General features: G+C 34.3%; 3 protein-coding genes across 4 annotated transcripts in view; 2 read left to right on the forward strand and 1 right to left on the reverse strand.

The window, feature by feature from the left end:
* Positions 1 to 26,283, forward strand: part of LOC101897915 (A-kinase anchor protein 10, mitochondrial) — a 79,600-nt gene that overhangs the window by 23,983 nt on the left and 29,334 nt on the right. The window lies entirely within an intron of this gene.
* On the forward strand, positions 4,171 to 4,789 carry LOC101898263 (uncharacterized). Its single transcript, XM_005184117.1, has 2 exons — positions 4,171 to 4,181; positions 4,246 to 4,789. Exons 1-2 carry the CDS (start codon positions 4,171 to 4,173, stop codon positions 4,787 to 4,789), a joined length of 555 nt encoding a protein of 184 aa, XP_005184174.1.
* On the reverse strand, positions 13,198 to 17,746 carry LOC101897294 (ubiA prenyltransferase domain-containing protein 1 homolog). Of its 2 annotated transcripts, none has more exons than XM_005184111.4 (3): positions 16,923 to 17,746; positions 16,346 to 16,857; positions 13,198 to 14,734 (listed from the first exon to the last, which is right to left on the reverse strand). In XM_005184111.4, exons 2-3 carry the CDS (start codon positions 16,826 to 16,828, stop codon positions 14,093 to 14,095), a joined length of 1,125 nt encoding a protein of 374 aa, XP_005184168.1. In that variant the 5' UTR covers positions 16,829 to 16,857; positions 16,923 to 17,746; the 3' UTR covers positions 13,198 to 14,092. The 2 variants fall into 2 exon arrangements, with proteins under 2 accessions (XP_005184168.1, XP_005184169.1); XM_005184112.4 differs by having other exon boundaries at positions 16,346 to 16,860.

Below are 26,283 nucleotides of genomic sequence, written 5' to 3' on the forward strand. Positions count from 1 at the left end.
GCCGGCGGCGCTTGAGATTTGGTGGCCAACCGAAGGTGCACATTTTCAGCTGACCTCTTTGGCAAGTAAACACGACCATTTTGTTTTTTTACAAACTGCAGGACAACGAATGTTTTCTCATCGGAGAAAACCAAATTTGGCAGTTCACCACTTTCGGCCAAACGAAGCAACTCTTTAGCTCTTATGAGTCTACTTTTCTTTCTGTTACGGTGTTAGTTCTTAGACTTTTTGGAATTTCAATGGCCTTTACCCCGAGCTCATTTTTCAGTATTTGCCGAATGGAATATTGCGATATGCTCAGCTCACGAGCCATTTTTCGGCAATTGCGACGCGGGTTTCGATCAAGTCGCTTCTTTACTTTTCGAACCATTTCTGATGATTTTTCTGTTTTCTTCCGTCCACTTCCTTGACGTCGGGCTATGCTACCAGTATCGCGGTAACGAGCGATGGTACGAGCGATGGTACGAGACACAAAAGATTTATTCACATTTAAATGCTGGAGTGCTCTAACGATAGCCACTTGTAGTTTTCCAGCCAAATATAAAGAAATCACACTATCACGCTTGAATTCCATCACGAATAACTTTTTTTCTAGAAAATTCTGACCAAAATGCTTTTGTACGCTTGTAAACAATATAATGAGCTGTCACTGGAATAATTTTAACAGGTGTCGAACGAGTGGCTTAAAAATGACATCAGTCTGAAGTTGGTTGCACTTTTTTCATCTCACCCTGTACATGTCGATGTCAGGCGGCACTTTAGGTTATCAAGTCAAGTACCATGAAATATAGCAACATAGTTGAGAATGAGGTGGCAAATGAATTAGCTCGAGGAGGCTCTGCACTGCTTGAAAAAATCGATCAGCGAGTAAGCTTAAAGAAGGCCGGTTGTAGGGTATCTAAGGCCATCTGGTCGGTCTGTTCTAAGATTTGTTAGGCATACTGACTGCCACTGCAATCTCAGATATGTAATCTCAAGATGTAATAACAGTGTTCCTGACTACTGTAGACTATTTGAAGATAAAGAAGAGATAGAGACAATAGACACAGGCTATTTGGCAGGTGGGAGATAGCAACCGTAATGTTCTTCTCAGACATACATCCCATCATCATTTCCAAATTTGTCAAAGCCATTTCCTGCCTAGGCAGGAATAACCCTGCTAACTACACTTCTCTCTATAAATCTCTTCTTCTTCTTCTTTTTCTTTTTCTCGCTTTTACATTTCTTCTATCCCCAAATTTCTTATTTTTCCTAGGATAAACACAATTGACCAAAGGTCTCAGAGTGAAGCAGTTGCCGAATTCACGTTGCTGCATCCTTAAAGCTAACCTAGAAAAGATGTATACGATTGAACACCTACCTTGCTGAGGTCCTAACAAGAGTAGCCTATGTCTCTTCTTAGGACCTCAGGTGGCAGGTGGAAGATAGAAATTCTAACTTTATTTCCAAACACAGATCCTATCATCATTTACAAGTTTGCCAAAAAAACATTTCCTGCTTGAACGTACCACTCTGCTAACTGTACTACTCTTTACAAACCCTTCCTTCTTATTCTCTTGTTCCTCCTATCTCCAAGAATTTTCTACTTCCTAAGATGACGACTAGCTGCGCATCTTTAAACCAAACCCCAACATAGTCTTTGTAAAATCATTATTTAAAATATCCACGAACATAACTAAGAAAGTCTTTGCTAAAGTAACCGTTAATAATTCTCGATTATATCCTAGTCCTGTAAAACATATTCTTTAAAGGTCTACGCTTATAGCTCTGATAGTCCTAAATTCTATATTTTCCAAATAATCAAAGATTAAAGCGTGACTTTATACATTTCTAACTTGCTAGCAAATTATTCAATACTATCAATTTCCATATTTTCAACACATCCTATATTTTTATGTGGAATCGATTGCAATTTCTGCAACAGCATCTAAAATGAAATGAAAAGCATGTCAAATTGTCTTGCATCTGATTGAAAACATGAAAAACTTGTCTGTCTTCCATAAACGAGTGGGAAATAAAATCCCTGCCAGCAACAAGTGGGGAAGTGTTATAAAGAAATTGCTTGTTGTTGTTGCTAATGTTTTAGCCTGATGTCATGCACACCAAATATTGCACAGTTACATAGCTTTGGAGATAATTTATCAGACCTCAACATTGAAATATTGATTAGCCTTATGCTAAAGACTGCAGGCCAATGTGCCTGCCATGACCACCGGTTAATGGCAACAATGCAAGCTATTATGTCACCAGCAAAGGAAAACACAAACTAAACTCCAGAACAAACCGGTTATTGGACCAAGGAACCACCGAGCGACCAACCACCTCCTCCACACACAACAAGTGAATTTGTAGTGCCTCTGCAAATACTAGAAAAAATGGAAAACAATTTTTTGTTGGTGTCAATAGCATCACCAAAAACCACTTACATACATCTGTTGTTGCATGCACTCGTTTGTGCAGTTCCTGTTTGGTCATGACCAAAGTGCGTACTGAAAAATGCAAGTTTGCCATTTGAATTGCTGTAGATATGTGTTGGGATAAGAAGTTTGGAAAGTGTGGGAAATTTTGTTTAAAAATTAATTTTTTCAAGGACCAGCAGAAATCGAGAGTTTAAAAAAAAAACATTTTTTTTTAATCAGCAGAAAGCTTTGATTTTTTAAAAACAATTTTTCAGAGACCAGCAGAAAGCGTGGATTTTTAAAAAATATTTTTTCAGAAACCAGCAGAAAGCGTGGATTTTTAAAAAATATTTTTTCAGAAACCAGCAGAAAGCGTGGATTTTTAAAAAATATTTTTTCAGAAACCAGCAGAAAGCGTGGATTTTTAAAAAATATTTTTTCAGAAACCCGCAGAAAGCGTGGATTTTTAAAAAATATTTTTTAGAAAACAGCAGAAAGCGTGGATTTTTAAAAAATATTTTTTCAGAAACCAGCAGAAAGCGTGGATTTTTAAAAAAATATTTTTTTCGGAAAACAGCAGAAAGCGTGGATTTTTAAAAAATATTTTTTCAGAAACCAGCAGAAAGCGTGGATTTTTAAAAAAATATTTTTTTTCAGAGATCAGCATTAAGAGTTTTTTTAATTATTTTTTAAGGGCCTGCAGAAAATGAGGAATTTTTAAAAATATTTTTTCAGAGATCAGCTTTAAGAGTTTTTTAAATTATTTTGTAAGGACCTGCAGAAAATTAGGCATTTTTAAAAATATTTTTTCAGAGATCAGCATTAAGAGTTTATTTTATTTTTTTTAAGTACCTGCAGAAAATGAGGTGTTTTTAAAAATATTTTTCATAGATCAGCATTAAGAGTTTTTTTTAATTATTTTTTAAGGACCTGCAGAAAATTAGGCATTTTTAAAAATATTTTTTCAGAGATCAGCATTAAGAGTTTTTTTTAATTATTTTTTAAGGACCTGCAGAAAATGAGGAATTTTTAAAAATATTTTTTCAGAGATCAGCTTTAAGAGTTTTTTAATTATTCTTTAAGGACCTGCAGAAAATTAGGCATTTTTAAAAATATTTTTTCAGAGATCAGCATTAAGAGTTTTTTTAATTATTTTTTAAGGACCTGCAGAAAATGAGGCATTTTTAAAAATATTTTTTCATAGATCAGCATTAAGAGTTTTTTTTAATTATTTTTTAAGGACCTGCAGAAAATGGGACATTTTTAAAAATATTTTTCCAGAGATCATCATTAAGAGTTTTTTAAATTATTTTTTAAGGACCTGACAAAATGGCCTGACCTGAAAATGGGACATTTTTAAAAATATTTTTTCAAAAATCAAAGAATTTTTCTCAATGGACCTCCAACGTTGAGTGTTAAGAAAAAATATTCAAGGATCAACAGATCACGGGTCGTGGATTTTTGAAGAATTATTTTTTCCGAGGACTAAGAGGGCCTACATTAACGTAGTCCTTACATCTTGTCACTTACCTTAAAATACCCCACCTCGTACATGTAAACAAAATTCCATGGCCTTTGTTGTTGAATTGTGAATTTTTGTGTCCATGTAATTTTTGGCAAGCTTTGTTGCCTCAATTTCCAATTGAAGCTGTTGATACATTTGAACAGGAGTTAAGCTTCATTTACGATTCAAACGTTTAAGTTTGCGGGTCAAAAAACGGTTTAAAATTCAAGTGCAAAAGAAGAGTATCTCTCAGTGAATAAACAAGCAATGGGTTTCAGGTAAGTTTAATCCTTAAAATTAAATTTAAATAAATACCAGAACTTTCTTTTTTTCTCTCCTTAGGGTTATGATTTTAATGGTAATGGGCCTGGGAGCCATGTATATGCTTCATCTATTGGCACAGGATTGGGATAAAATACGTCAACCAGTGCCCGCAGCTGTTTCACGTCTGCTAACAGGTGCCAGTCGAAATCTGGATAATTTCATTGTACGTGGTCGACGTGACCTAAGCGGCGCTGGATATCAACGTCACATACGACGTCTGCCAGAAAAAGGGGCAACGAGGAAAACAAATTCCACTGCAAATGTTGTCGACTGGAAACGCATACTGTCCCGCGATCCTTTTGAATGCCTCCAATCGTTGGTGTGCCAACTTTTATCCGGTGCCGAGAAAAACTCCGAAGAGGCAGTGTTAATATGTGATTTCCTGGAGGAGAATATAAGTGTGGCCCCAGCGAAAATTGGTAGAGCCTTTAGTCGTGGCTTGGCTTATCGTGGTCGCACCGAACGTTGTTACGATGATTATCCTTTTTGTTGGTACTCGGCCAAGACAATGTTGAAAATGTTGAAATGGTTAGCCGATACTGTGGATAATTATAAACCATAGATGTTTTTACTTTGGTTTGGCAGAAATGGGTTTTCATAAAACAAAAGTCATTGTAGAGCATAAGTATTTTAAGTATATTTTTTTTTAAATAAATAAGTTTTAGAATTAATGTTGTAGTCTTAATGCTCAAAATGTACAATTTTGAGAAAACATGTAGCAGAATACATCAAAAATTATAGTCCAGCTTTTGCATGTGATTCGAAAGTTAACTAGAAAGGAAACCGACAATTTTTGTAAGGTTTTAACATTTTGATTTATTTAATTTATATAATAACACTGTGCAACACAAAATTATACAGATTATGAAAGTAGAGCTAAGAAACGTAATCAAGTGTATCAGGGTTTTGAAAGCTTACATCGAAATTTAACCAAAATAAAGAGGGAAATTCCCCTCCCACCTCCCATCCTCTACACTTTGGGAAAATTTCGGATTAAGATTCCTCGGAATCCGTCCATTTTAGCTATATAGTGTCTCACTTTTGGCACGAATTATGGCCTTTGGATGGCCAATGAAACCGTCACACGCTGCCCGAATGTTGTTCTGCGGTATGGGCCAAACCATTCCCGTCGAAGCGCTTGCTTGAGGTGATCGACACTTTGGTATTTTTTAGTATCAACCTTGCTTTCCAAATATACCCTCCAGAATATTTTTGCGATAATATTCGGCATTTATTCTGATGCCAAGGTCGATCAAAACGAGCGGAGAGCGACAATCGGCTGTTATGACGGCCCACAGTTCTGATGGCCGGCGCTTTAGTTCTGGTGGCCAACCGAAGATGTACATTTTCAGCTGACCTCTTTGGTAAGTAAACACGATAATTTTGTTTGTTTACAAACTGCTGGACAACGAATGTTTTCTCATCGGACAAAGCCAAATTCGGCAGTTCACCACTTTCGGCCGAAAGCGAAGCAACTCTTTAGCTCTTTTGAGTCTATTTTCTTTCTGTTGCGGTGGTTCTTGCATCTTTTGTAAATTCAATGGCTTTACCCCGAGCTCATTTTTCAATATTTGCCGAATAGAATATTGCGATATGTTCAGCTCACAGGCCATGTTTCGGCCACTGCGACCATTCCTGTTGATGTTGCTGTTTTCTTCCGTCCACTTCGTTGACGTCGGGCTACGTTACCAGTATCACGGTAATGAGCGATGGTACGAGACACAAAAGATTTATTCACACTTAAATTTAAATTCGCGCTTGAATTACATCACGAATAACTTTTTTTGGAAAATTCTCACCAACAGTTGTCGGACGAGTGGTTTAGAAATGACAGCAGTCTGAAGATGGTTGCAGTTTTTTTCATCTCACCCTGTATATTATTCGATACGGCCAAAACGTGTCTCATCGAATTAACGGTTTTAGACCCTAGGTCTCTTTGGACCAAATCCGTTTCATGACTTTTGGAGTCGTTCTAGCGATGTCCGTCCGTCTGTCTATCTGACTGGCTGGTGCGCACGATAACTTTCGAAGGGAGTATCCGATTTGATCCAAACTTGGTACATAATAATATTATTTTCAAACTTAGATTGAGTTCGGAGATGGGCAATATCGGTCCACTCCTTCTGATACCTCCTCCACAAAATGTCAACATTTGCAAATGCACAGAAAAAGAAAGCATAAACTGATTTTGCTCCAACTTTGCAAATCCTAATATTTGCATCAGTGCTAGGTTAGGTGTGAAAATGGACAATATCGGTCAACCCCATCAAGTACCTTCCCCACAAAAGGGTCAACATTTCGAATAATCTTAACTCTAATAAAATTTGATGTCAGTGTCCGATTGTCTTCAAATCACACACTTCACAATATTTTTAGTAACCCAAGGTCTGGCGTGGAAATGGAATATATCAGTTCACTTCTTCTGGTACCTCCTCCATAAAGGGTTCACATTTTGAACACCCATGAAGTTCATAAAATGCAAAATTAACATCAGATTCCATTCAGACTACTTCTATAAACACATGACCTGTTATAAAGATGGTAGGTTTCGGACCATTTCTTCTGGTACCTCAGGATTCTTTTGAGCCACCTTGTATTTCGACTTTAGAAGTCTTCAAGGATTTATATGACAAATAAGTAGTAGATTTTTATGACAAATAAATTTGTACAGCAGCCACATTTGTTAACTCGCTTGAGGATTAATATACCAAAATATTCCTCGTATTTTTCTCTGCAATATCGCCGAAGACACTATGTACCTAAAATGGGCAGATTTCGAGGATTCTTATTCCGGAAAATTTCAAACGTGTGGAAGAATGGGGAACTTTCCCCTTTCTATTTTGATTACTTTTCGAAGTAAATTTTGAAAATGCCGATACACAGGACTTTCTTTGTTAGCACTCCTCTCCTTTCCTAATCTGCTGAATTTTCCCCGTAATTATTAAAAAAAAGAATTTTGCCACACATTGGTATGATCATGGATTCTATGTTTTCACTTCCAGTTGACTTTCTAATCGTCATAAAGAAATAGGCCCTATATTCCGTTGGTGTGGGTCCAAAATAAGTCAAATACTGGTTCAAAGGGAATCCTAATAACCTAATGGTTTATTTTGGTTACATACACAATACAGCTATCTCCAGCAATTGATCGGTATTTCGACAAGACAACTATCAACTGCCTTGGAAAAAAATCTGAATTTTCATTACAATGAAATTGGATTGCTTTATTTCTCACACCTCCTCCGAAATTCCATTCTTTTTTTTTTTGGTGAAATCAAAAACTTATTACTTTACAAAAAATGTATTTATTTATTTGTTTTTTTTCTTGTTTTGTTTTACAAGTCTATGTTTTTTTATATATATAAATCTCAGTTTATGTTGGTTTTAAATCAAACACTTAAAGCATTGATACATCATTATTATTATTATTTTGATTGATCATCGATTATTTGTTTGTATTCTTTTTTATAAATTAATCAAGATTATTAGAGATTATAAATGGATAGCGAAATATGAGAGAGAGAAGTATATGATAACTGTAATAGAAAATTGGATATTTGTAGGAGCAAAAGGAGGAGCATGCATGCATATTGTAGAAAATTAATAAAAAACTGTAAAATTGATAGTTAAATATTTGCAAGAAGGGATATTTAAAGGAGACAAACGAAGTGGCTTCCATTAACTTTCCTTTATCTCCTTCAAAAAATATCCTTCTATCTCACAAATATGATATGTTGTTTTTTAGTAGGGGTGGTTAGTAATTAATAAAACAATATAAAATATTTAAAAACCCTTAGTTATTTCTTTTTCTCATTTTCTTCATTGCTACGCTCAAACATTTTTATATATTATATTTCTCTAGTATTGACTATTTCTTTTCTTTGTTTTGAATCGATATATATAATATTATTTAGAATTGTTTACTGTTTATTTTGGATTACAAGTCTCACTCTCAAATGCATATAGTTTAGGTAAATATTTCTGTTTTTTTTTATGAAAAAATAGGAAGTAAATGAGTTAATATTATTTTGTTATTTTGAAATCATAAATCAAATTAAACTATTTTATTATGAGACATGGATTTATGTATGTGGCAGACCTTTATATAAAAACATTTGAAACTTTTCCATTGTACCCTTTTGTTATTTAATCCACAAGGATAAACTTTGAGAAAGACTTAAAAGATCGAGAATTTGAGAGCCAAAAATTTTACGGAGGTTAACAACCCCACATTATGGAAAAATCTTGAAACTAGTCTTAAGATGCTTCGTGGATAATAACCTAATTCCACAGGCACGGGGACTAATCTCCATTGCAAATATGACCGGTTTGTTTTTTGGGAGTATGACCGTTTGCTTACCAAAAAATATTAAAAACTTGTAAACTTGGGTTCGCCAGTAGCTTATTGATCGCTGAAATTCCTTTTTATCTCCCAACATCTTGGTTTTGGCGCTTTTCCTGCTTTGAGAATGTGGGCTTATAGGTGGTTATCGACGATTTGGTATTGGAACTGTTCAGACCTACTTCCTAACCCTTGACTAGAGGTCAAGGCTTGGGCTATCTTAATATCCATGTCATCAACTTCGTCAGACACGGGCTATTCCCAGAAATCTACTGGGACTCAGAATTAAAGGTTCTATAAGCACAATAATTTTATAATAATAAAATACAGGGTGAGATGAAAAAAATTCAACCAACTTCAGACTGCTGAATTTCTAAGCCACTCGTCCGACAACTGTTAAAATTATTCCACTGACAGCTCATTAAGTTAGTTGTGATGGAATTCAAGCGTGATAGTGGGATTTCTTTATACTAGGCTGGAAAACCACAAGTGGCTATCGTTAGAGCACTCCAAAATATAAATGTGAATAAATCTTTTGTGTCTCGTACCATCGCTCGTAAAAGTGATACTGGTAGCGTAGAGCGACGTCAAGCAAGTGTACGGAAAAAAACAGCAGCATCATCAGAAATGGTTCGAAAAGTTAAGAAGCGACTTGATCGAAACCCGTGTCGCAGTGGCCGAAAAATGCCTCGTGAATTGAACATATCGCAATATTCCATTCGGCAAATATTGAAAAATGAGCTCGGGGTAAAGCCATTGAAATTCCAAAAATTTGCAAGAACTTACACCTCAACAGAAAGAAAGTAGTCTCCAAAGAGCTAAAGACTTTCTTCGCTTGGTCGAAAGTGGTCGAACTGCCGAATTTGGTTTTCTCCAATGAGAAAACAATCGATGTCCAGCAGAGGTCAGCTGAAAATGTGCACCTTCGGTTGGCCACGAGGACTCAAGCGCCGACCATGGTGATGGTCGCTCTCCGCCCGTATTAATCGACCGTGGCATCAGAATAAATGTCGAATGTTATCACGAAAATATTCTGGATGGTGTTTTAAAGCCTTGGACACGCAAACATTTTGGCCGCAGACCTTGGACATTCCAACAGGACTCAGCACCATCGCACTCAGCACGCGCAATCCAAGAATGGTTACAAAATGAGGTTTCTGGCTTCATTCGCAGCACACAATGGCCACCAAAATCTCCGGATACCAATCCGTTGGACTACTGTGTCTGAAGTATTTTGGAAAACAAGGTTGACACTAAAAAATACCAAAGTGTCGATCACCTCAAGCAAGCGCTTTACCGGGAATGGCCCAACATACCGCAGAGCAACATTCGGGCAGCGTGTGACGGTTTTATTGGCCGTTTGAAGGCTATAATTCGTGCCAAAGGTGACCAATTCGAACAAATCTAGACTTATTCTAAAATTTAATGCTATTTCCGACATTTTTTGCTTTCATTCAACAATATTTTAAAAACATGTTAAAATTATGGCGTTTGACTTTGTTGCAGTTTTTTTATCTCACCCTGTACCACACTTTGGTAATATCTTAAAACTCGTCTTAAATCTTCAAGATGCTTACTTGCAGATGTTTCCGATTCCATTGTAAGTCGAACTTTCTTAAAACTATTTATAAACTCGGAAAAATTTCAAAATCTGCCAAAGTAATCTTTATAGTTTAAAAATAGTTTCATGTAAATTACAAAATTATATTAATGCAACCAGTTAAAAAAAAGGTTTAATATACAATTTCATATTTTCTTCTTAATAATTTCATTTGAAGTTAACAATTAAAGCATATTTACTGTTTATTTATTTAGTTTTGTTGGTTTTTAAAGTTCCTCAGTTCTAACATTTAACAATTGCATATAATTTGATTCGTTTTTTAAATAACTATTGACGTTTTTATAATTGTAATTGTTTAATTACTCAAACTCTTTCGCTTTTACTTAAACTTTATTACCACTACGTTTTCAATAATGCATTGGTCCATTTTTGAAATGATAAGAGAACAAAAATTAAAAAAAGAAAAAAATTGGAAAATTTATAATTATTTTATATTTGTTTCACATGTATCAATATTCATATGATCTAGAAATTTTGAAAAAAAAAAAAAAAAACGGTAATGCTCTCTACTACTTAAGAATGAGGGAGAAAGAATATGGATTTTGAAACTTAGATCTGAATATTCACTATTCTTGATGCAGCAGATCTTTGAGCATATCAAAAAAAAAAAAACATTCTGTTTTCGAATTGATGGGAATCAATTTCAAATGAACTAGACAAGTAAAAGTAATGAGAGAAACAAAAACGGTAGTAGATCTTTTCTATGAAGAAAACTTAGGGTCTGTTTCTGTTTGACCATTCCAAAGTGAATGCGGAATATGAACGCCAATTTCATGTTTTGAAATAGAATAAGGGAGATTTGCTTCTCTCAGTCAAACTCTGGAAAGCTCAATAAGCTGGACCTATTTTACCCTCCAATGAAAACTTGTCAAATTTCTGAAATATGGGCTATACCTATATTGTATATTTTTTGAAGGGATATAACCTATCCACAATGTATCCCAAGTATTAAATGAGGGCTGATATGGTTAGCAATTAGTGCCGACTGCTTAAAATACCTCATATCAGGAGGTAACGTTGTATTGGGACTATAGAACTTGACTTATGGTCAAATTTCACAGATATTGGGGCTTTACCTACATTGTATATTTTTTGAAGGGAGATAACCGATCCTCGATGTATCCGAAGTTTTAAATAAGGGCCGTTATCATTAGAACTCCTTAAAATTTAGACTGCTTAAAATTTCTCATATTAGGAGGTAAAGTTGTGTAGGGGATATAGAACTTGACTTATGGTCAAATTGGTGCCGACTCCTTAAAATCAGGCTATAGCAAGAAGTGGACCTACAAAAAAAAATTGATTTTATGCTGATTTGGTGGGAAATTGTGGTTAAACCCTTTAATTACGGAAAATCAGAAGGTACCGTTGTTGTGGGTAAATGACAAAACGTAAGCTGAGAACTTGAAATACTCAATTATAGTGGCTTGTTTCGAAATTGTGGTCGAAACTCCAAATACTGAAAATAAGGAGGAAAATGGCAGTTATACCAAAAAGTGGATTCAAATTGAATATTTTTTCGAAGAGTATTTATAGCCACGGAAAACCCGAAAGTTCGAATTACAATCGTTAGAACTTGGGACTGAAATTTTCAAAATATTGAAAGTCAGGAGGTACTCTTTTTTGAAAGCCTATAGAAAAGTCAGCTGATTTGATTGGAAATTATTCTGGATACTAACCGGCGGAAGTTGTCCACTCTGACACCGCTACTTCGTTAAAACTGACTGATGACCTGACATCTTTTCCATTGTTCGAAACGTTGCCTACCATTTAACATAACAACTGAAATTGTATAGGCAAATTTCTGTTTATTCTTCCCGAACGACTCCGAGCTAAGCGAGCTTTCTTGGAAAAAATCCTACTTTCTACCCGTATTCGAATAACTCGGTTGCATGTCAGTTATTATATGACTTAGCACCTGGTTATTTGCATAGAGAAGTCGAGCGAGCCATTAAAGGCTACCCCAAGAAACTTCTTGAACTTGATAAATGAATACGTCGTCAGGATTGATTTCGGCGCCAGAACAATTTCGGCCATTTTATACCCTCCAACATAGTATGGAGGGTATATTAAATTTGTCATTCCGTTAGTAACACCTCGAAATATACATTTTGGACCGTACAAAGTATATAAATTCTTGAACAGCATAAAGTTCTATGTCGATTTAGCGATGTCCGTTCGTCTGTCCATCTGTGTTAATCACTTTAGCTTCCGAACGGAATGAAATGTACTTCATTCCGTTATTTTTTTATTAAATTTTATTAAATATATATTATGTCTGCAGGACTTTTGGTATTGAAAACGGACCATGTAGTTCCACGTTTTGGTATAGCCCCAATATAACGGTACCTCCAGATATTCGGTATTTTGATGATTTAAGCGACATTATTCAACGGAATTGTTTCAAATTAGGCATTTGAAGTTCGAAATGGATACAACAGCCTAAGGCAGAAAATTGTTTGTGTAGGTCCACGTCTTCGTATAGCCGCACACATATAACGGTACCTCCCGATATTCGTCACTTTGTTGATTTTAACGATATTAGTCACTGGAATTGTTTCAAATTTGGTATTTGATGTCCGTAATGAATGCTAAAAAGTTATCTATGCAGGTCCATGTCGTCGTATAGACACTAATATAACAGCTATATTCGGTATTTTTAAAATGTTCACAGAATTTCTAACGGATTTAGTTGTTTTGGAGAATTTGGCAACTCGTTCCAAATGGTAGAAGGTATTTAAAGTTCGGCCGGCCGAACGTACATATTCTTTTTACTTGTTGTAAACTGCGGATTATAGACGATCAGGTGGTCGGTCTCTCCTATGACATGTTGATATATGGGCTATGAACCATTATTTGTCGATTCGCGCAATTATCTCTTTCTCGCCATCCAAGAAAACTATAAGCTCTCTAGAGCCAGTTCAAACTTCAGAACTGCATCAAAAAAAATTAAAAAAATCCAATGCTGTTTTTTTCCAATATTGATTTATACATTTAAAAAATTTGTGATTCTTTTTGAAATATATTTTCCTTTATTGCACACTATAAATGTTTGTTGTTGTTATTGTTCTTGGTCACTTGAGTTGCCAAATGATTGTTGTTTAACACAAAAACAAAAGCATTTGTTTGCCGGGAGTTGTTCTTTTCTTTTAAATAAGCAATAAAATAATGATATTTAATGAAACACAAAAAATAAGAGAAAAATATGTTTAAAATAATAATATTAATAAAAATAAAAAATATGTATATATGTATGTAATGGAGGGGGGAACTTATAAAAATATACACCTACATATATTCAATACAATATGTATTTCATTTACTTTTGTTTTCATTTTCTCACTATATGAAAGAAAAACATCATCATCATCATCATTTAGGGGGGTTATTGAGACGTTTTCTTTTTCGTTTTTCTACTGACGCTACAAAACTTTTTGTTTAAAAAAAAATTCCCTAATATGTTTGTTGTTTTCATTTGTTTTGTTTTTTTTTTACTAAAGTTATTTTTTAGTAATGTATGTATTTAGTTTATGATATTTCGTTTAATTTAATTTACTTTACTTTCTTTTTTGTTTTCCTAGTGGGAGTTTTTCTATTTCTTGTAACAAAAATGTTGTAGGTATTTATAGATTTACAAAATGGTTGTTTGTTTGTTTTTGTTATTATTAATTAATATGCATTTGTATTTTAAAACAGTACAAAAAAGTTATTAATTATGCAACGAATTTGACATATGTATGCATGTATGTTTTGTAAGTTTTGATCATATCATTTTCATTTAAGTATGTTTTTTCCATTTTTATTTGATTTTTTCTTTTGTGTATAATGCTGCATTGAGAATTTGTTTGAAAACCCTAAAAAGAAACAAAACAATTCAAATTCTTCTCCTTCTTCTTCTGCTCCTTTCAATGTTTCGTATTATAACTTAAACTGGGCAAATGTGTGGCACAACAACAGGCCACCACATACAAAATGCCAAAGAAGAAATTCAGCTTTGCCGTCTGCCTGGGCACATTATTCATTGTCTGTTCATTGCGGAACTGTTTTTCAATGCGAAACGCCTGCGGCACAGTTATCAAAGGCAACAAAAACCATACAGAATATTTCATAGCGTAAACGACAAAAACGCTATACGGTGTAAACAGCAGCAAGGCGTAGAGCACATGGGATGCTGTACGTCCTATTAATATGGCCAAGGTGACAATGCCAGCTTTACGATCATTTTCCACATCACGTGTATTGTTACTGTGCAAAATCGCCTCAGTGTTTAATGCTAATGGTATGGCATAATAGATAGTGGTCCAATCCACATGACCCGTTTGTGACATGAATGCAAACAGCACTGATATGGGTCCAAACCATATCAGTATTACTAAATCGCCCAGAGCGATATATTTGAAACCAATACCTCCGGTGTATAGGAAACTCGACGAAAGTCCACCAAAGTATATGAGGGCCAAGTGTTCCATTTTAGCTGGACTCAATACTGCCAAACAAATGAAGCCAACGCAACCAGCCATATACAGAATAGCACCAAGTGAAACAACCTGGAAAGAGATAAGAAAGGCATTAAAATTTTTAACTTTTTCAGTTGCAAATATTTTTCACATAGTCTTGACCAACATCCTAAATAGAATAGAAAAAGGTTATTTTATGTTTCCCTTAGATAAATGTTCGCAGAGGGTATATATAATTTATGTCACTATGGACAAAATCATCCAATATAAATTGGTCATTCCGTTCGAAATATTTGTCGAAGACCCCATAAAGTATATATATTTAAGATTATTGGTATTTTATTTAGGATATCGAATCTGAATGAAAATTGCTGAAGTTTCAAGGACCTCATAACAGAAAGTCTTAATTTTGGATATATTTATAATCTCCTAGCAAAAAATACTAATTTTTTTTTACAAAATCTTCTGGGACAAAAGTCGTGGATTTCTTAACTAAATTGTTTTAGTATATCCTGACCAAAATGCTACAATCTGCACACAATTTATTTTTTTAAAAAATTTTTTTGAAGGGCGTCCTGAATTAAATAGTTAGGAATTAAAAACAAAACAACAACAAAATCCTCAAAATATTGAATATTGGTGTTACCGTTATAGGGGAGCTATACAAATACGTGGATATTTACGGGAATATTTCTGTCATAGAAAATAGTACCCTTGGTAACTCCAAATTTGAAATAATTCCAGTAAAAAATGTGGCTAAAATCATCAAAATAGCGAATATGGAGCATTGCGTTGTAGTGGATGCGGGCTATACGAAAATACTGTATAGGTAAATGTCTTTCTGAACTCCAAATACCAAAAATTTCCATTCCAAGATATTTTGGAAATTCAAGGAAGAACTGTTATTAGCTTATAAATGCTTTTGAATTAAGTATTTAGTCTTTGTATATTTATACAAACATTTGACAATTTCATTCTCAGATTATTTTTGGCTTAAATCATAAAGTATTCTTTCAAACCCTCTCATCAAAATATTTGCTACAAAACTCTTCTCTTCCGTCTACTGAAATATTTAAAGATATTGCATTATTGTAATTATTATTTCTGAATTCCAACATCTGCGTTGACTAAAAATATAGCCCAAGAAATGTATAATTTAATAATTAAATTAATAATCAAAAATCTACCGAGAAATTCCATATAAATTCCTATCAGAGTAATATTTGAAAGACATTTTATCAAACGACTTCTTGTTTAAAATTATAAAACCCTTTATAAAACCCTTTAACACCCTCTCCAAACTTGATTACATCAAACTCATATCTTTTCATATCACCCACTGGAATCGTTTTTTCGCAAAACATAGTTTTAGAATAGTTTTTCGATACATCCTTTTTTGTATTCGTTTGAAATTAACCTCAGAATAATTTTTTTATATTTTTAAGTTTTAGAATAATTTTTCGTTATAACCTCAAAATATTTGCACAAAACCATTTTCCAAAATAGGTACATATGCAATTTTTTCACTTTCAAGAGCATACGTGATTATTGATATATACAATGGAATAATTATTTTCCAATTGAAACAATACAATCCAAACATACAAGGCAAAAAAATTCCTGCTAAAAATACCTGTAATATACACACATTTATATACAAACTATACAAAAATACACAAACACACACACACTACAAATTACCTCATCTTTTGTTAAAATGTGATCCACTAATGTACGATCATCAGCCTTTTGTTTATCAATTCCTTTGATGAAATCAAAATAAGTATTGACCACATTGCCGGCACAGTGGACAGTGACTACGGTGAAAATCGTTAGGAAGAGGGTGATGAAGGAGAAATCGGCGGACCATTGTGAACGAAAGGCCAACGCTGAACCCAAAAGGGTAGGCACCAAACTGGCCGACAGCGACCAGGGCCGTAAGGCTAGCAAATAGGTTTTCAATTTCATAAAAGTGCCGGTGGTTGAGAGATTTGCTGATGTCGAGAGATTTGTGGTACTGGATTTGTCATGATGATTTGCATGGTTGTGATGACTGGTGGATATTTTGCCATTTGCAGTTGTCGTGGCCTCCGCCGTTTCGGTTGGCGGTGAACCATTATTTTGCGTTGTTATGGCTGCCGCACGTTTCTGTAGTAGACTTTCGGTTAGCGATTCCTGTTCCATTGGAGATTTGAAGATTTTGTTTTCCTTAGCTGCTGGAGAAAAAGGAAATTGGAATAAATGTATTTGAATTGTATATGAATTGCTGCTGGCTTACCTCTTGTTGATTAGTGGCCCACTCAATTCGTACTAATTGCCTTGCCTTCCGAAATGTTTGTTTACATATATCCAAATGTATATTGGTTCCTTTGCTCTTGCTCTTCAGATATGTATCTCTTTTTTTCAGCCAAAACAATATTATTTAAATTATTCGATTGAAATCTGTATAGTAGTATTTTGTGTTGATTTGAGTATTGTTTACTTTATAATGAAATATGCTGATGAATGCCACACGCGCCACACAACACAGCAGCCTCTCTGTAGGTATTTTGTGTTGTTTCAATCAGTCGGTCAGTCGTTTGTTTGGTGGCAGCAGCAGCCTGTGTACCTTTTCCCTGTCCCCTTTCTTGATCTTTCTGAACAAAATTCACTTTTTCCCCAAAAGAGAATATTAATTGTTTGCTTCCGTTTTGTTGCCTCTTTTCAATATTCTTTGAACGCCAACACCATATTGTTCAACATTACAGTGTCACTTCCAGCAGCAGTGGCAGCTTCTTTCTTCTGTAAGACGTGCCTCCTTTCCTTTTTGTTCTACTTTGACGTGTTGTGTTGTTGTTGTTTGCACAGCAGCTCATATGCAGGAGTCGTTGTGTTGTAACTGGTTTCCACTACTTCAAGTTGTACTTTTGTTTGCATTGAGCCAATTTCTTTCCTTTTCACTGTTTATTTTCATTAATATTCTTTTGTGTGCTTCTACTACATTTGAATCTTGTGTGTTTTTTTTTGTTAAATATTGAAGAGTTTCCCCACAGAAATTTTCACTTATTTCGATGTTGCGGCTACTCTCTCCGGGTCCCTCTCATTTGTAACGTCACATCAAATGTCATTTGCTGCTGCCAACTGGTGAGAGCAGATGCATGTGGTGGGCTCACATGATGTGATTTGTTGGCATACTTCAATAACGGTGTGCGACAAACGTCAAAATGAGCTGTAAGGGTATGGAAATAAAGGAATGAAGAAAATTATGATAATTTAAAGGCGAATTTAATGAAAAATAATTAAAAAAGTTAAAAAAATCATTGGAAAAGACCCAAATGCAAGTGAGAAGTAGATATGATTTTGTTTTATCTGTATAAAAGACACATTAATGTATGAAACATTTTTATAGAAGTCAATGGTAAAACATATTGTACAGTGTGGACGACCATTTAAGCAATCTCGTTTAGTGGAGACGTAACGTGGCACATTTCAGTTACTTAAGTGTAAAGCTGTTTTATTTTTTTTGACAACAAGGAAAATCACTGATAAATTAATTAATAGGTGCAAAGTTTGCACAAAATTTGATGACCCATTCCTGTTCTATGGAGACAATTATCTTCTGTGACAATTTTGATCTTTTGTGGGGGAGATAACAGAAGGAGTGGCCCGATATTAACCATCTCCGAATTCGGTCTAAGTTTGATAATAATACTGTGATGTACCGATTTCGGACTAAAACGGATACTCCTTTCGAGAGTATGCATAATCAAGACAGACGAACGAACACCCCTAGATCGACTCCAAACGTCTTGGAACGGATTTGTTCCAAAGACCGTTTCTTCGATGAGGCATAAAAATTCAGTTCAAAAAATATTTAAAAAAAAAAAAAAAATCAATGTTTATCTGTTGGTCCTTGAAATAATGTTTTTTAATTGCCTCCTTTTGACCATCGTGCCATCCGTAAGGTTAATATTGGCTAAAGGCTTTCCAATTAGTGCCATACCCCCGGTGGCCGCTGACCATAATTGTGTTTATCTCTGGCGCACGAGGAGGGCACAAGGCCAAATTGCGATTAGTACGGGGTCAAAATGTAAAACAAAGTACTTGATATTCATTATGGGATAATGCACATCATGGAGGCCAGCCAAGCTGGAGGCATTAGGGTGGATCGTCATAAAATCAATATTTCGATTTGAAATCAATAAAAAATTTAAATAAATCCTGGAACAAATACGCCAATGAGGTCCATTTTATGCTTCCCTTTGAAACCCTCGCGGCCATTTACATATTTACTGACACCCTCTCAACCCCAATATCCAGCTGGTTGGCACTTCAGTGTGTAATTTCCATGTTTTCACATACAAACGCGCGCACACACACACCTGAGAATACAAATGTATTCATTTGCAATCGATGCTTTTTTTCCGTTAATGTTTGGCACTCTGTGACATCCAATTCCAATTTTTTTTTAATTTTTTTGGCAAAGAGGACATCACGTCATCCATCTACACTTGGTTGGCTCGCTGGCGGGGGTTGGATGGCTCAATGCTTGGCTGACTTTCCAATGAAGCCATAAAAACTGCAGTGATTTTTATCGTTTGCCTGCAGTTTTCCGCTCGCTCCTCCCCCCCCAATTTTTCATCATCGAGGTCAAATGACCATTAAATATGTGAGCCGATGGGAAAAAGAGGAGGTGAAGTCAATATGTATTTCGAACAAAAAATGTAACTGGGATGTTCTCTACAAATTGATTACAAAGAACAGCGTTAAATATTTATTCAAAGTTTTTTTTTTTTATTTTAAATAAGGCTGACCGGTCGGTCATGCTCTTCGTAAGTGATTCTTTGACTATTTAACCGCTTGTGGTTATGGGTAGAAAAAAAGGCATTAACCATGGATTCGGTATGTGTAATTAATGTGGTTAATCAGAAACGAAAGGACGAAGGGGATATGCCGTAATGCTGATTAAATAAAGCATGCAAATTCAATAAGAAGGGGAGGGAAATTGATGAAAAAAATATGGAGGTGGAGAGGACTAGAGGGTTGGTAAAATTTGATTTCAAGGACCAACAGACAAAATTGGATTTTTAGGAATTTTTTTTTAAAGAGTCTTTCAATAATTTTTTTCAAGGATCTCGAATTTTTTAAGGCTATTTTTCAAGGACCTGTAAATAATTCAGTGTGGAAAATATTTTTCAAGGTCTATTATGGCAGTTTTCAACGTGGGTTTTTTAAGAATATTTATCAAGGACCTTTAAGAAATATTGCGTGGATTTTTAAGAATAATTTTCAAGGGCCTTCAAGGCATTAAATGTGGATTTTTTAAAGAATATTTCTTATGGATCTTTAATGAATTCAACTTCAATTTTTAAGAATATTTTTCAAGGACCTTCAAGGAATTTAGCGTAGATATTTAAGAAGATTTTTCAAGGACCCCCAAGATATTAAGCAAGGAATTCTTTAAAAATATGTTTGAATGTATTAAATGTGGATATTTAAAAAAAATTTTCAAGGGTTCTTAAATCATTAAATATGTTTCTTCAAGTACTCTCAAGGCATGTGTATTTTTCAAGGACCTTCAAGTCTTTAAATTTTGATTTTTCAAGAATCGAGGCATTTAATGTAGTTTTTTGAAGGACCTTCAAGGAATTCAGCCTTGATTTTTAAGAATATTTTCTTAAAAACTTTCAAGGAAATAATTGTGGATTTTTTAAGAATGTTTTTCTGGACCTTCAAGGTGTTAAATTTGGATTTTTCAAGGACCTGCAGATCATTAAATGTGGATTTTTTAAGAATATTTTTTCAAGGACCTTCAAGGCATTAAATGTTAATTTTTAAGAATATTTTTTCTGGAACCTTCAAGGCACTAAAATTGAATTTTCAAGGACCATCAGAGCATTAAAATTGGATATTTTAAGAATTTTCAAGGTTCTTCAAGGAATTGATCATAGATTTTTTATGAATATTTTTCCAAGGGCCATCAAGGCATTCAATGTGGATTTTTTAAATAATATTTTTTAAAGACCTTCAGAGCATTAAATGCAGATTTTAAGAATATTTTTTAAGGACCTTCAAGACATTGAACGTGGATTTTCAAGAACTTTAAGGCATTTAATATAGATTTTTAAAAAGTTTTTTTTTTCAAAGACCTTCAGGTACTAAATGTGGTTTTTTAAGGATAATTTTTCAAGGACCTTCAGGGCACTAAATTTGGAGTTTTTAAGAATATTATATCCAAGGACCTTCAAGGCATTAAATTTGAATTATCCATTACCTTCAGGACACTAAATGTAGTGTTTTTCCGAATATTTAAAGCTGAAATATTTTCTTAAAATCCTTGATATGTTTTTCTAAAAAAATACACGTTTGTTGGTTGGTTGGTCCTTAAAAAACACGTTTGTCGAGCTTTTCGTCCTTTGAAATTATTCCAAAAACCTCACGTTTGTTGGTCTTTGAGAAATATCCATTCTCGTTTTTGGGTTCCTGTGGAAACATCCTTCAAAATACTTGTTTGTTTTTTCCTTGTAAAAATATCCTTTAAAAATTGAAGTTTGTTGGTCCTTGAGAAAATATGTTTAAAACATTTACTTTTTTGGTTTGTTGATCCTTTTGAAAATATCCTTCAAAAATCCCCGTTTGTTGGTCTATTTGTCCTTGTAAAAATATGCTTCAAAAATCCAAGTTTGTTTGTCTGTTGATTCTTGAGAAAATATCCATTAAAATCCTCGTTAAATGGTATGTTGGCCCTTGTGAAAATATCCTTAAAAGTAACCACATTTGTTGGCCTGTTTTATGGAAATATCCTTCAAAAATCCAAATTTGTTGGTCATTTTGTCCTTGTAAAAAATATCCTTAAAAATCAACTATTGTTTTCCTGTTATTCCTTGTGAAAATATCCTTAACAAATCCACGTTAGTTCGTCCTTGAGAAAATATCCTTAAAAATACACTTTTGGTGGACTGTAGGTCCTTTTAAAAATATTCCTTAAATATCTTTGTTTTGGTCTGTTATTCCTCGTGAAAATATCCTTAAAATTCCTCGTTTATTGGTCTGTTCGTCCTTGTGAAAATACCCCCAAAAACCCATTTTAGTTGTTTTGCTAGTCCTAGAGAAAAATATATTTAAAAATTCGAATTTTTGGTTCTTGAGAAAATTTCTTAAAATGATCCACGTATGTTGGTCTGCTGGTCCTTGGGAAAATATCTTTCGAAAATTCACATTAGTTGGTGTTTTGAACCTAGTGAAAATATCCTATAAATCCACTTTTGTTGGTCTATTGGTCTTTGTAAAAATATGCTTCGAAAATCCACGTTTGTTGATATGTAGGTCCATCTGAAAATATCCCTGAAAATGGGTGATTGTTGGTTTTTAGGTCTTTGTGAAAATATCCTTTAATAATCCACGCTTGTTGATCCATATGAAAATATCCTTAAAAATCCGCATTTGTTAGTCCATAGGTCCCTATAGATTTATAATTAAAAATCTTTAGGTTCCTATAGAAATATCCTCAAAAATTCTTGCAAAAATATCCTTAAAAATCCACGTTTGATGGTCTGTATGTCCTTGTAAAAATAACCTTAAAAACAGCCACGTTTTTGGGTCAGTTAGTCCCTGCGAGAATATCCATAAAAAGCTCGTTTGTTTGTATGTTCTTTATCTTTAAAAATCAAAGTTTTTTGGCCCATAGGTCCCTAAATATCCATAAAAATCAACGTTAGTTGGTCTGTATTTCATTATGAAAATATCCGTTAAAAATCTACGTTTTTGGTCTGTTTATCCTGGAGAAAATATCCCAAAAAATCCACGTTTGTTTGTCCTTGTGTGAAAATATCCTTAAAATGCACGTTTTTTGGTCTGTTAGTCCATGAATAGATATTCTTAAAAATCCACGGTTGCTCTTCTGTTGGTCCTTGAGTAAATATCCATTAAAAATCCACGATTGTAGGTTTGTTAGCCCTTTTGAAAAATATTCTTATAAATCTTTAAGTCCTTGTGACAATAACCTTGAAAAATCCAAATTTGTTGGTCTGTTGCTCCTTGAAAAAATATCCTTAAAAATCCATGATTTTGGTGTGTTAGTATTTGTAAAAATATCCTTTAAAAATCCACGTTTTGTGGAATGCTGGTCCTTCCGAAAATATCCTTCAAAAATCCATTTTTTCTTCTGTTGGTCCTTGTGAAAATATCCTTCAAAAACCCATATTTGTTGGTCTAATGGTTCTTGTGAAAATATCCTTAAAAATCCATAATTGGTCTATTTGTCCTGAAAAAAATTCTTCGAAATCCATTTTGCGCTTTTTTAAATCCCCCAATTATTTTCCAAATTTATTGGCTCAACAAGACATTATTATTTCAATCTCTCCTTAAATCTCCCTTTTTTATTTATGTTTCGATTAGAGCCCTACATCCGACTGAAATGATTATGGCAATGATTTATTTGTCTTCACTCTCACTCGCTCTCTCTCCTTCATCTCCTCCATTTTTATTTGTTTTATTATCATGTCCATACTTACTTACTGTCTTCTTCCTTGTTTTTTTTTCTAATGTTTTATATTTGGCTTTGCCTTTCAAGTCCTGGTGGTGCTGGAGTGTTGGCCAATGTTCCATACAGCCAATCCTGCTTCGGGTGTATCAATCAAATGCTGGTATTCAAACGTGTTTACAAGTTTAGACAAATAGATTCAAATGTGCTTTCAACGGCTGTTTGGAAAACATAGATGGACGAGTATAAAAATGGGGGATAAAGTGAGTGAAGAAGAAAAAACAAAGTAATTGATTTATGCTTTTTTATTACAAATTCCATGAGAACCATGATCTGTACAAAAATCCCATTTTAAAATAATTTTCAAGTTTAGAATTAGCAAACATTTTTCTTTGGCTGTAGTTGGGAAAAAATCTAACAAAAAAAAAAAAAATACTTGTAGATTGAATGATGATGATCAAAATTCCAGCCAAATGGAAATGTGTTACAATGTAACGATTTATTTATTGCATTACATGGGCATGAAAGGAACTGCTGCAATGGCAGGGATAGAGGGAACCATATTGGACTAACGCAACTACCAAAGAACACACATACATACAATCAACAAAAACAACTATAACTCGGTGAGTGAATGAAAAAACTATAGGAAACACACAAACAATGCCTCCACATTTCATGTGAGAGGGGATTGTTTTTATGACATACACTCTCATTCAAACAAATGCATTCATTCACTCACTCACTCCCACACACACACCCTCTCTCACAGAGAATAGAGTACTACCGACAATTGCAACAACAGAAAACAAAGGACAAATAAAACAAAACAATGAAATGCTTTTGTAGATTGGCGGTAATGGCAGCAGTACCGCCACCATCACCACCGCCAAACATTTCCGCATAACAACTTCCGTTACAATTTTTACAATTGTTTCCGCTTTTAGCTGAGCAGCCCAGCCGGATTATTTATAGAGTTCAGCGTTCAGTGTGGAGTTTGTACAGGTGTGGGAGGTGTTCCAACAATTGTGTCTGTTGGCACATAAATCCACATCGTCAAATGTAACTTTGCTGTTAATTTGAAAGATATTGTTGTTGGAATTGCGGGGGGTAAATTGTGACAGGACAGTGTTATGGGTGCTTGGAAAAATGTTCTTAAAAGCAATTTTTAAAAAATCCACTTTGGAATTATTCTAGAAAAAAATATTTTAAAAAATAAATATATGTTTTAAATATTTCTGAAAAAATATTTAAAAAAATAACATTTGAATTATTTTTGAAAAAAATATTTTTTTTTTGAAAATCTTTCCATTTGGAATAAATTATTGAAATAAATCCAACGCTAAAAAATATTCCTAAATGTTCTTTCCTCCCTTTTTATACCCTCACTATATGGAGGGTATATTAAGTTTGTCATTTCGTTTGTAACACCTCGAAATATACATTTTAGATCCCACAAAGTATACATATTCTTGATCAGCATAAAATTCTATGTCGATTTAGCGATGTCCGTCCGTCTGTCCATATGTCCGTCTCTGGAAATCTCTCTAGCTCCCGAAATAAATGAAGTAGGTTAATAAAATTTTACTCAAATGTATATTACGTCTGTGGGACTTTTGGTACTGAAAATGGTATTTGAAGTTCGTAATGGGTACTACAGCCTAAGACAGAAAATTTTCTGTGGTGGTCCACGTTTTATTTACCTCTTTTATTTTTTTGAAAATTGCCAAATTTGTTCCAAAAGGTGGAGGGTATTCAAAGTTCGCCCCCCGGCCGAACTTACAGCTTTTTTACTTGTTTTTTTTTATTTCCTCTTTTTTATGAATCCTTAAAAAATACTCTAAGAAGATCCACTGTTGTTTGTTCTTAATAAAAATTTAAAATCTACGTTTGTTGATTTAAAAAATTGTTTGATTTGCTGGTCATTGAAAATATATTCAATCATTAAAAGAAAACCCTTAAAAAATATTATTTTTAAAAAATCCTAGTCTTTAAAACAATACTCTTTTTATAAAAAAAAACACATTTACCCTCTGGTCCTTGAAAATCCATGTTGGTTGGTCCTTGAGGAAAATATTTCTAAAAAGATCCACGTTTGCCTATTGATCATGGAAAAAATTCTGGTCCATTGGTCCTTCAAAAAAATTCTTTAAAAAAAATTATTTTTAGAAAATCTACGCTTCGGGAACACTGTTCTACACATTTATACAGGGTGAAATAAAAAAACTGCAACAAAGTCAAACGCCATATTTTTTAAATTTTTTTTTGATTTATTGAATGAAAGCAAAAATGTCGAAAATAGCATAAAATTTTAGAATACATTTAGATTTGTTGTCGAATTGGTAACCTTTGGAACGAATTATGGACTTTAAACGGCCAATGAAACCGTCACATGCTGCCCGAATGTTGTTCTGCGGTATTTTAGACCATTCCCAGCGAAGCGCTTGCTTGAGATGATCGACACTTTGATATTTTTTAGTGCCAACCTTGCTTTCCAAAATACTCGAGACACAATAGTTCATCGGGGATTGGTATCCGGAGATTTTGGTGGCCATTTTGCGCTGGAAATGAATCGAGGAACCTCATTTTGTAACCATTCTTGGGTGGCGTGTGCTGAATGCGATGGTGCTGAGTCCTGTTGGAATATCCAAGGACTGCGGCCAAAATGTTTGCTTACCCAAGGCTTTAAGTATACCCCTCAGAATATTTTCGCAATAATATTCGGCATTTATTCTGATGTCACGGTCGATTAATTCGAGCGGAGAGCGACCATCGGCTGTTATGGCGGCCCACACCATCACCATGACCGGCGATTGAGTTCTTTTTTTCTGGTGACCGAAGGTGCATATTTTCAGCTGACCTCTTTCCCAAGTAAACACGATTATTTTGTTTATTTACAAACTGCTGGATAACGAATGTTTTCTTATCGGAAATTCGGCAGTTCACAACTTTCGGCCAAGCGAAGCAATTCTTTAGCTCTTTTGAGTCTATTTTCTTTCTGTTGCGGTTTAAGTTCTTGCACTTTTTGGAATTTTAATGGCTTTACCCTGAGCTCATATTTCAATATTTGCCGAATGAAATATTGCGATATGTTCAGCTAACGAGCCATTTTTCGGCCACTGCAACGCGGATTTCGATCAAGTCGCTTCATTACTTTTCGAACAATTTCTGCTGATGT

This window comes from Musca domestica, unplaced genomic scaffold (assembly GCF_030504385.1).
Source record: "Musca domestica strain aabys unplaced genomic scaffold, Musca_domestica.polishedcontigs.V.1.1 26, whole genome shotgun sequence".
NCBI lineage: Eukaryota > Metazoa > Arthropoda > Insecta > Diptera > Muscidae > Musca > Musca domestica.